Source organism: Condylostylus longicornis, unplaced genomic scaffold (genome assembly GCF_029603195.1).
Source record: "Condylostylus longicornis isolate FDR11 unplaced genomic scaffold, ASM2960319v2 ptg000010l, whole genome shotgun sequence".
Classification (NCBI taxonomy): domain Eukaryota; kingdom Metazoa; phylum Arthropoda; class Insecta; order Diptera; family Dolichopodidae; genus Condylostylus; species Condylostylus longicornis.
This window is the reverse complement of record NW_026577979.1, coordinates 13172940-13184786: the sequence shown is the minus strand read 5'-3', so window position 1 is coordinate 13184786 and position 11847 is coordinate 13172940. Positions and strand designations below refer to the sequence as shown.

The 11847-nt window shown below is 27.2% G+C and overlaps 3 protein-coding genes across 4 annotated transcripts; 2 read left to right on the top strand and 1 right to left on the bottom strand.

Moving 5' to 3' along the window:
* Positions 1-734: 734 nt before the first annotated feature.
* Positions 735-1198, bottom strand: LOC129619069 (40S ribosomal protein S28). 2 transcript variants are annotated; one of them, XM_055534148.1, is made up of 2 exons: positions 881-1198; positions 735-823 (listed from the first exon to the last, which is right to left on the bottom strand). In XM_055534148.1, exon 1 carries the CDS (start codon positions 1111-1113, stop codon positions 916-918), a length of 198 nt encoding a protein of 65 aa, XP_055390123.1. In that variant the 5' UTR covers positions 1114-1198; the 3' UTR covers positions 735-823; positions 881-915. The 2 variants fall into 2 exon arrangements, with proteins under 2 accessions (XP_055390123.1, XP_055390124.1); XM_055534149.1 differs by having other exon boundaries at positions 886-1198.
* A 1478-nt stretch (positions 1199-2676) lies between these two features.
* Positions 2677-4811, top strand: LOC129618871 (translocon-associated protein subunit alpha). Its single transcript, XM_055533896.1, has 3 exons — positions 2677-2873; positions 3037-3759; positions 4577-4811. The coding sequence occupies exons 1-3, from the start codon at positions 2810-2812 to the stop codon at positions 4723-4725; spliced, it is 936 nt and encodes a 311-aa protein (XP_055389871.1). The 5' UTR covers positions 2677-2809; the 3' UTR covers positions 4726-4811.
* Positions 4812-5795: 984 nt separating this feature from the next.
* LOC129618890 (uncharacterized) lies at positions 5796-7742 on the top strand. The gene is made up of 2 exons (XM_055533916.1): positions 5796-7315; positions 7374-7742. The coding sequence occupies exon 1, from the start codon at positions 6134-6136 to the stop codon at positions 7265-7267; it is 1134 nt and encodes a 377-aa protein (XP_055389891.1). The 5' UTR covers positions 5796-6133; the 3' UTR covers positions 7268-7315; positions 7374-7742.
* Positions 7743-11847: the final 4105 nt, after the last annotated feature.

The following is an 11847-nucleotide window of genomic DNA, read 5'->3' as shown; positions in this document are numbered from 1 at the left end:
TTTAAGAGGTTGCTTAAACAACTTCATTTTATAAATGCCAAACATAAAATATTTAATTAGATTGAATGAATAAATTACTGTTTTTAGTGTCTTCAATATTATGTATATGTACTTACATACATGGTTATTTATGTACAAGAAATAACTTGTATCAAAATAAATGCAAAATAGGAAAAGGTCGATTTAATGTTGTTAATCTTGTGATAACTACCGAGTTCCATGGCTAATAAAATGTAACTACAGTTTCAAGCAGATGCTTTTCATAAAATATTTTTATAACTATAATTTTATAATTATAATTACTGCTAGAATATTTTCCTGAGATATGCTATTGAAATTGTAAAGGCCCTCATATACATAATGGATTTAGTTTTTTTTTTTGGAATAGTACACAGAGCAAACTTGATTGAAAAGAAAATTTCAATTCTTCAACTAAAATAGTTTCAGAAATAAGGTATAACTTCAAATTACATAGTTGTACCGTAATGAAATACATTACGTTGTGGTTGAACTATTTAGGAAGAAGGTACTTAGGTACTTTTATCCAGTAACGAGTAAAGAAAATTACTGACTAGGTTAATGGCCATATGATTTTTAGCAATGTACTAGTATACCATTCCTAGTATCTACTAAATATAAATATTAATTGAGTACGCGCACTTCTACTAAAAAATATTAAAGTTTTGTGTTGACCTGCTTTCCTAAATTAATCTCAATTTCAATTAAAACAAATATTTTCTTGTTACTGCTTCTTTATTCAATGAAAGTATAGAATACAATCAACATTCCAGTTCAGAATTATTTACTTCATCCATTCAAATACCTAAAATAAAGTAACATAATTTTAAAAAAACAAGTACATATAATTCAATATTTTTACCTTACGAATAATTTTTTGAATCATCTGAAACATCTTTATCTTAATCTTCTTGCTTCTCTTTCAGATTCAAGAAGTGTTAAAATGTCGCCTTCTCTTACTGGACCTTTAACATTACGGATAATTTGACGGTTTTGTTCACCTAAAAATTCAACTTTAACTTGTGTACATTGTCCCTGGGATCCGGTACGACCAAGAACTTTAATAACACGAGCGCAAACGGTTGGTTTTTCCATGGTTTATTTTATTTTTTTATTTTATTTAAGAAGTTTTACTCGTGAATTCCTCTTTTCTTGACAGGCGGAAATAAAAAGAAGGAAATTTGAGAAAGACATATGAAACATCAAAAATTTAATAACCTTTATCAAGACAATATCTATCGTTAGATGTCGCTGTGAAAGACAATTACGTTTTCCGGTTGAAGTCCATAATAAATGTAAATAAAAGAGAATTATATTATTCTGATAGAATATAATTAAGTAATATTAAATATTACATACATATTTCGAAAATAATTAATTCATAATAAATCAAAGGTAAGTTTTTTCGAATACTATACAACTTTATATGATACATTTGGACTACTTATTATGTAATATGTTAATGAAATTTAGTGAGTAAACATAAGAGAAACATACGACACAAGACTGTGTATAAACAAACAGCTCTTTTTTTACTTACTCTTGTAGAATGGCAAGTACTAAAATAAAGATTTTTGTTTCTCAAAATAGTATTCAAAAAGTAATCAATTTTCTTTATTCTTTAATAGATTATGTTCCTGAAAGATAGCGGTATACACATTAAAATGTTATTTTCTGTCAATTGACCGCAATTGATCGTGTGTTTTAGATACAAGATAGTTCTTTGGTGGGATGTAAGATTTGTTATCTACTTCTACTATCCAACTTAAACGAATGCTTTAAAAAATAATTACAACATTATAATTATTAGCATAAATGAAGACATCCTCATCGCAGAATGACAAAAAAAAATTTATATAAATTTTACCATTCCAAAGGACTTTTTAATATTTTAATATTGGTAAAAAAATGCCAATTATTGATTTATCATTTCAAATAAAATTACATTGCAAAATTGAATTTTTTTAAGTGTTTTTCTTCAAATTTATTAAATTAAACTGCCAAAAAGTGACACTTTATATATTTCGACAATATCAACTTAAAGTAATTTGACCGTTTCAATTTCAAATTTCCGAGTGAGCTAATTAAATCAGTCACTTGAGCAATTACTTAAGAGCTAATTTATTTTGCGTTGTGAGTTCCACACTCTTCTTCTATCTCATCAATTGAATTTAACCCAAAAAGACGAAAATGGTGTTGTAACAATTTAAGTTTAGGTACAAAACATATTGTATCTTACCAATGCGTGTAAACAACAATGAACAAAAAGAAAAGAACAAAAGGCAAAGATTAGGAAAATTTTCCGAATATGCCACAACTGACGTATGTTATGTCAAGAAATATACCCAAAATTTTAAACAAAATATTTAGTTACTATTATAATAATAAGACCTAATGGGAAATGGCAAATTAAATTAACTAATTTTATGTAGAATTGTTTTACAGAGTTTAGCGCTTTTAACAATCCTTTAAGAGGAAACAAGGAAAATTTTTTTAATGTACTAAAATTTTTTCAGGGTTAGTACTTGATAATTTCGTTTTGTTTAAAGGGTAACAATTTTGACGTTTAAGTGTCTTTCGCCTCCACGTAGAAAAGATTTGGAACTAAAAATGTCAAATGTCATCAAAAATCATCGATTTCTAGACACCGCTGTCTTTCTCTACTTGCGCTTGTGTTATATATATGTACATTTCTTTGATATGAGAGATTGAGTGGAGTGTAGTATAGTATTTCAATATTGTTCATCATTTAATTCGTTTGGGTTTTATAAATTAAAGTAGCTTAATCAAAATGAAAAAATTAGTATTTTTCTTATTATTGGTACTTCCAACTATTCTATGTACATTTAGCTCACGTAAGTAAAGAATATTATATATAAAAAAAAATGTGATAGCGCATCAGACGTGGCATTAATAGCATGAATTTTATATTCTAAATAAAATTTAAAATTACTTAATTTTCTGCTAATACTTTGGAATTGCTGAAGCTTATAAAATAATTTCCTTTTATTGTTTTAGCAAATAAATATTTAGTGCATGCTGAAGATGAAATTGATGATGATCATGACGTTGATGTTGAAGGAGAAAATGATGATGGTGCGGTTGTAGGGGATGATGTTGAAACAGAGGAGGAGCCTGAAACGACTACATCACCGTATGCCGATACGTTTTTGTTGTTCACTAGACCGCTTTACACCCCTGGTGCTCAATTTGATTTACCAGCTGGTAATCCAGTCGAATTTCTTGTTGGCTTTACAAATAAAGGAGAAGATGATTTTGTAATCGAAAGTGTTGAAGCATCTTTCCGCTACCCACAGGACTTTAATTACTATATTCAAAATTTCTCAGCAATACCATATAACCGCGAAGTAAAGTCAGGACATGAGGCAACCGTCTCGTATTCATTTTTACCATCAGATTCATTCGCTGGCAGACCATTTGGATTAAATATTGCTTTAAATTATAGAGATGCGAATGGTGCACAATTTACAGAAGCAGTTTTTAATGAAACTGTTAATATAACTGAAGTTGATGAAGGGCTTGACGGGGAAATAATTTTCTTATATGTTTTCTTAGCTGGTATTGTTGTTTTACTACTTGTTTTGGGACAACAATTTTTGGTTGGTTCTGTAGGCAAAAGAAAACGTGCACAAGCTGTTAAAAAGACAATTGAAACAGGAACGGTCAACAGCAATAATGTTGATTATGATTGGTTGCCTGAAGAAACTTTACGTGCTCTTCGTAAGTACCTATACCTATATTTATTAATTGCAATAATATAAAATAAAAAAAGAATATAAAAAAAGTTCATTTAGTTAAAATTTAGAAGTGAGAATATTAATTGTTAGTAAAATTGAGAAAGTAACATATGCCATTTTACGTCATCAACACACTTTACTTTCACTTTATGGTTATGCAAAAACTAGTTTTATGAAAGTCTTTACGTAGCAAATCGAATACATAATAGACTAATAAAATTACAACAATAGGAAATTTGTTCTTATATTTTACATAACCAATTTTACATATATGTTTTATATTTTTTTTCACTATGTATGAATTAAACATGCATAAAGTAGTCTGTTGAGATAAGAAAAATCAGTACATATTTCATATCAACAAGTAGTTTGGCTATGATTGTACTTAAATAATTTTAAATCAAAAGGTGCAAATAGTAATTTGAATACAGATAACAAATGAGATAATAAAGGACTGCCAACAAAGCCATAATTTTAATCTGATTCTATTTTCTATTAAAATGTAATACTCAGTTCATTTCTGTAATCTCAGTTCAAACTGTCTATACTTCTTTTTCTCAATAAGTATATTTATGCCAATTGTGTATTGAAAGCTATATAATATTTTTGGTTTAACAAAAGGTAATTAGTAGATTTTTGCGATTAGTAGGATAATTGTACTCTGTTGTATAAGTAAAATTGTAATTTTATTTCATTATAGGTATGTATGATTTTTTTTTGTGTAACTACTAATTTTTTTTTAAGTTTAATAGTTTCCTCTTTCTTTAAAAATTATTTTTAATCTTTTTTTGTATTTTCAGAAAAATCACCAAAATCCAAATCATCAAAAACTTCACCAAAAACTTCACCGAAAACTTCTCCAAAAACATCACCCAAACCAAAACAACAACAGCAAGGTCAAAGCCCTAAGCAAAGAAAAATTAAACGTACAGCTGGTTCAGATGATTAGATAAAATTTAAATACTATTTTTTAAGACTGTGAATAAAAGTTTAATTTCTCGTTTATTGTCTTCGTTGTGAGAAGATAACACAAAATATTTTTGCGTTTTTATTTTCGGTTTTGTACTAATTAAAAATAGTTACCACCTAAATAAAATACTTTTACATTTATAAGATACATTAACATCAGAAGAAACGAAATTTAACAAAAGTGCAAGTTGCATTTTAATGATAAAACAATTCGAAATTAAAAAATTGAAAGAAAAAGAGAAATAAAAATGTTTTACCGTGTAACTCAGATATGCTGAACAATTTTTTTATATTTAATTCTTTTTACATTATATTACAAAGTTTGTTACTTTTTGGTAGAAAAAAAAAACGAAACAAAAAAAAAATCAAAAAAATCCTTAAAACTTAAATCTGTTCTTTTTTTTTATTTTAATTTATTATGTAGCATATCAAATTTGAAATAAAAATAATTAAAACAAAAATGTCTACAATGTTTTCCAATATTTTGATATAGTGGATGAATTTATTTTGTATTAATTATTAATGAAAATTTTAAGAAATATTGATACAAGATTATAATTTTATTTAAGGTAAAGAGAGCAAGTAATGAATTACATTAATGGAAGTTATGATCTGAATATTATTTTAATGTTTTTGTGTTATTATGGCTAATTATGAGTATTTCAAAAATATATTTGCCTACACGTACAGTAACCCCGCATAGTGTTAAAGATTATTCAGTGTTAGCTTTATATATCAACATGATAAGTACATGCATAAATGAAAGAAGTGAAAAGCCATCCCTTTTTTTATTGTGTATGTATTATTGAATTAAATTTTTATATGCATACATATATGAAATTAAGTCTTATATAATATGTACTCGTAATTTGTTATATAATTGAACTAACTTTTTCTTGATTATCTTCAATTGTTTTTTTTTGTATAATTGAGCTCTTTTGTTTAACGTGTTATTTATATTTTGTGTTTAATATGAACAAAAAAAGTTTATTGTAAAACGTTATCGTTTACATTTTGTGAAGAACCTATTGTGTACCCTCCCGATGGGATTCCACCTTGCTGTGGTGGGGGGGCTTAAGTAGGATCAGTGAACTTCATACTAATGGATATTGTAGTTTTGTAATATTCAGCAAATAAATTATACAATAAGAGTGAGATCCGAAAACAAAGAGAATCCCAAGTTACATTATAGCACAGTATAAATTGTGAAACCTAATGTCAAAGTGGTGTGAGCTATCCGTGCCGAGGACTGAAAGGTTGGGGGTTAAACCAGCCGTTTACGAGCTCCCTTCGATGCCCAGGCCAGGTCGATTGTATAAGTGCCTTATCTTGGTAAGTCGGCTCTGCCAGGATTGACTATTATTCCGGACATACTCGTGGGAAATATAATGGAGAATGTAAATCAAAATATATTAGAAAAGGAATTATCAACCGGCTCCTCACCGGAGGATAATAAATTAATCTCCAGTCAGGAGAAAGAGGAATCTATTGGTGGTAGCAATATGAATCAGAATGAATTACCACAAATTGAACTAACTGAACATACAATACAAAACACTGAAGAAAGCAGTCATAGTTCCAAAAAGAGAAAATCAAGGGGACCTGGATGTGCCTTTAAGAAAAGATATTCGAAGGCTATATATATTTTGGACAAGATTGCTCGGAATGAAGCAGAAGGTAAATTCAACGAAAGAGATAAAGGAGATAAAATCAGATACCAGAAGGTAGTTGAGGAATACAATAATTATAAAAATTCATTGTACTCTGAACTCAGGAAAAGAATTATATACCCAGATAAACAATCCACTCAACAAGTGCATAAAAGAGCGAAAGTTGACGAACCGGAGAGAACTGTCAGCACAATAACATCTACTACATATCAGATTCAGAAGAGACATATAGATGAAGAGTCCTATGATAATCTTCGGTTTGCGGTGATAAATAAAAAAGGTACTAGCCTTAAACTGTCGAACGAAATGTGGAGTAGGATTGAAGCCGAATTATCTAAAATGGTTATTGACGAGCTTCTTGCAACCGGTGGAAAACAGCTTTTAGGCTTTGATTCTTCAGAAGTAATTAGGGGTTATCGGGTAATTAAATGTGAGAATGGCCCCTCTGCAAAGTTTCTTAGATCATGCGTTGCAAATATTGATAAAAAATGGGATGGATGCCAGATTGACCTTATTCTTGCTAAGGATATTCCTAAAGAGCCTCGGGCTCGCATTTGGATTCCAAAAACGGACATTTCAGGTGACAAATTGCTTAAAGTGTTGAAAATTTCAAATCCTGAAATTCCAATGGATAACTGGCAAGTAATCAAAAAAGAAGAACCTCAAAAATATAGTGAATCATTCTTGCTACTCATAAATGAGGATAGTTTAAATTTTCTTGATAAGCAGGATAACAAACTGAGATTCGGTATCCGTTACGCCAAGTTAAAGATTTTCCGAATAGCGGATCCTAAAGAAGAAAGCGTGGAAGAGACAAATCAGTTATTAGAGCAAATACAGGACTTTGTTTAGCTGCCGATTAAACAAAAGAAGTGAAAAACTTCTACCATTCGGAAAAATGTAAGCTTGGAACTTATAAAAATTTTTTTTAAAATACATTTGCTTTTTTTTCATTTAGCATGACAGATTTGATGGTGATGGTGATGCTGATAGAAATTAAAGGAAAAAAAGCAGCAATCTAAATACACAACCAAAGGGAATGATTCATTAAATATGAAGCGATAAGAAAAAATAATGATCTCTACTCGTATTCTCGGTCATTTTCTGGTATAAGCAAAATTTTCTGCAGCAGTCATAAAGGAAAAAAAAATGTTTTTTCCCTTTTATGGAATTTCTTACAAAGAGTTGCAACCTCTCGAAGTAATTTTAAATATCAAAGATTAAACTTGTTAAATTACATGTTTTTTTTTATTTTAAATTGTCGAAAAAAAAATATTCAGTCGCTAATCAATCAGCAGAATTAATTTGAATAAATTATTTAATGGTATATCTGTGAGCGTATTTTATTTTGTTTGTTCTTTTTTTTCGAATGTATTCAATTAAATTGAAAATAACTATGAAATCAATTGAATTCTCAGAGCTCGTATTAAAAAAATGTTAAAATTTTTTTTCCCAATTTTTAATGGCTTTTTTTTTGTTAAAGTAATTTCGTATGTTGATGGTTTTGTTTTGATGCTCTTTTGAAAAAGAATTTAATTTTTTTATTCAATTTCATTAAATATAAATTTGTACAAAAGAATAAAATGAAAATATAAAACAAGATGCAAAACATTTAAGTTTGGAATCATAGGATTCTTTAGGACAAATTTCCGTATACATTTTTTATTTACAAATATTTAATTTTATTACAGTAAAGTTTTTTGAAAATGCAAGCTCAATATTTGGACATGGAATTTATTAAATCTTGAGAGAGATATCAGTTGTGAATGATGAAAAATTTTTAAAGTAAATGTTACATACGAGATTTTCGAACACATAAATTTAATAGATTTTAAAGTCTGGTATTAAATAAACTTTCTCTACATTAGTTGCAAAAAATAAATAGAGTTTTTCATTATATTATAGGATTATTTTGTTTCACAATTAAAAAATAAAAATTTTAAAGGTTTACATAAATGCAAACTATAAAAAAAATTTAATATAAATTATTTATTCGAAGTTTAGAATAATTGGGTTTCTAGTTTACTTGCCGCAGATCTACTACATTCAAGAGATTTAATTTCTAAAATTTAACTTAAAAATGGAATAAGTGATTCACATCAACTTTTTAAAAAAAAATTTTATCAGTATATTGGCAAATTATATTAAAAAAATTCTCTTTTTTTGTTTTTTAGTATTATGGCATGGACCATTCCAAATTTGCAATTAAATGAACTTCCTCATTTTTTTTTAAATAGTTATTTGATTTTAAAAATATCCCACAAATTTGTTAGTTTATTACGCTCTAATATCTTTGAATAAAAGGATATTTTGCAATAAAAAGGTTGCCAAACAAAATAAAAAGTTTTTCTTTTATATTTTAAAATTGTGTTTGTTTTTATTATCCTTTTATTTTTTTTATGTATGTATTTGATTTTTTTATTGAAGGACTGTATCTACATGTTGGTTATTGAAATTTACATTGATGTGCTAATTTGCGAGGCATGAAAGGAAAGAAGAGTTTCATTTACGAAAAGCTATAAAAAAGGAAATGAAAAACTAATAGTTATGCTACTTTTTAATAAAATGAGTTAATTGTGGTTTACTGATGGGAGAAGGTGAATTATCGTTCAGTGATTCAAGAAAAGCATTTCTTATTACAAGAATAGAAAAAAGCATTGTGACTGTTTTACTACTTTAAAAAATAAGTGTTCCGAAAAAGAATTTCGGTTTCCGTTGGAATATAATTTTAATGCGACTATGCATTTTAATTCAATTTTTATTAAAACAAGCCAGTTTCTCATATTGTATGTGATGGGCAATTTTAACTCGTTTTATGTTACAAATTTCGATTACGTTAGACTCGCTGAGTGAGATGTTAATTAAGTATAGTAAATAAAATAATCGGTATAATAAACTTTTTAATGAGAAGAATGTTTCTGGAATTATGGCCGTCTTTCGGTTGTTCATTTTGTAAAACACTTTTGTATACCACTTCGTTTTAGAAGACGCCAAGTTTAATAACTATAACTTATATATATGTATTATATATATATATGTACATACTCGTATTTCAGAGTTTCGAAAAAAAATTACAAAATTCAATTGAAAAAAAATAGGAATCTTCTATTGGATAAAGTTTGATCAAATCAATGGTTTGAAAAGGAATCACTTTTCCCTTGAACAAGTGAAAATACTGTTTTTTTTTTTATTAAAAAATAAAATAAATTTTATATTACATACATCAATACATTAATATACCAAAATAAATCAAATTGCTGCGTATACTTGGGATGAAGAAAAAAGATTAAATTAAGCGTTAATATAATAGTTGAATTTGATTTTTAAGTAGGTGAGTTCAGATAAGTATGTACATATGTAATTATATTTTTCAAGACATGACATTTACTGTCAGCTTTTTGTCTTACAGAAATTTGGAAGAGTTGATAGTTTCGGAAATATAAGGCGCTAAAAATTCAAGCCTTACGAATTTCGAAAGGCAATAGCTAAGGACGGTCCCTAGGTGAAAAAAAATTCCTGTTCAAGAACAATAAATGATTTATAAGCATTAAAAGGCTGGTTTGATAAAAAAAATAAACTTTATAAATAGACACACAAACGGACAGACGCATAAACTAACACTCCGTTTCAATTTTTTTTTTTGCATAAAATCTAAAAAGTAACCACTTATTTTAAAAAATGAATCTAACTCATACAGTTACATTAAAACTAAAATTTCGGTGTTATCACAACTAACAAGAATTTTTAAAGTCGTATGAGTGCATTTAAGTTTTCTCTTATTATTTTTCTATTGTCTTTGCCATGGAGGAGAAATCAATAAGTCATAAACGAATTTGCTATTACAGACACAGTCTTTAAATCATACGATTGATTTAATTATTGGTAACGAACATGTAAATGATAAATTGCAACATATTTTCAATACAACTTTAAAAAATATTGCATAAATCAAAATCTCGGCTACCTTATTTTATTTGTGACTAACAGGAGCGCGGTGTTAATATGATTTAATTAAAAGAATAAATATTTTACCCAGTCATCAAACTTGGATTATTACAAAATTTTATTATTTTATTGTCATTGCAAAATAATTGCAATCCAGTTTATGTGGGTGCTATGTGAAATTTTGCAAAATTTTGCAAGTGTGAATAAATTTTTTTAAATATTAAATTTTCATATTAGGCAGATCGTCTACTAAAATTCTAACGTCAAATTAAACTATAAAATCCTTTTTTTTTAGAGCTTCATAATTACTTTTTTTCTTGACATGTATATTTTTCATTCCCGTTATTGTTTTAGAACAAAACGTTATAAAAACTGCATTTTTTTATTTTATTCCTAATTATAAATTCGTCTTCTTATGCTCGACTAAATTCATCATCCACATATGAGATTTCAAATATGTATGTATGTATGCACATATAGTGAAAATAAAAATAAAGAAAAAAATTTATAATTTAAACAAAAGATGTAGGGAAAAAAATTAATTTCACATTTGGTTCATTCTTTTGTTTTCAGATTTTTATTCAACTCTATTATTATTTGTGTATGTGTGTGTTTTTTCAGCTTTTGTTCCTAGATGCTTGCTGCCTTGTTAAAATTATCCCAAAGGTGGATTTAATAATATTCAATGTAGATTAATTTTTTTTTTTTTTTAATTTTGTTTCCTTCCTTTCCTTAATTTTGCCTAAACTTAGTGCAGAAAAATATGATTTCAATTGTTTTTTCTTACACTACTTTAATATCACATATGATAATTGCTACAAATAATCACACAAACACTTAAATTTAAATTTATATAATAATTTTTTCTAATAATAAAAATAAATTTTTTATTTTTTTAATAATTTTGCTTAATAATGGAATAACGAAATTTATGAATGGCTTATCTTATTTTATTTTTATTTTCGAATAGTGATTTTAATTTCTTATAAATGAAATATACAGGGTGTTTCGCATAAAGTGGCAAATAATTTCAGAAATGATTCTTTGATAAATTTCTAGCAAAAAATTTTTATGAGTGGAGGTAGGGGAGGCATACTCGTTTTTGAGCTGCAGCCTGTTGAAAAAAATATATTTATTTTTCTGCATAAATGTTCATAACACCGGAAGCACGCAACATGGAGCAACCATCAATGACTTGTTTTACAGATAATTGATTGCTCTTTATTTTAAATTTTGCAATCAATTATAGATTTGAGGTATAGTTTTTGAGATAAAGTTTGTCAAAATCAGATTTTTTTTTTAAAGTGCTACAAGAAGAATTCAAAGCTAACCTATATAACATTTTCCTCTATCTGTCATAGTTTTGGCAGTAAAACGTGTTAAATGTGTTTTTGAAAAACGTGAAAAATGCATACATTGAATATTTTTATTTTTGGTTTAGTATGTAAAATAAGGAATTTTTTTGTCGGAAATTTATCAAAGAATCA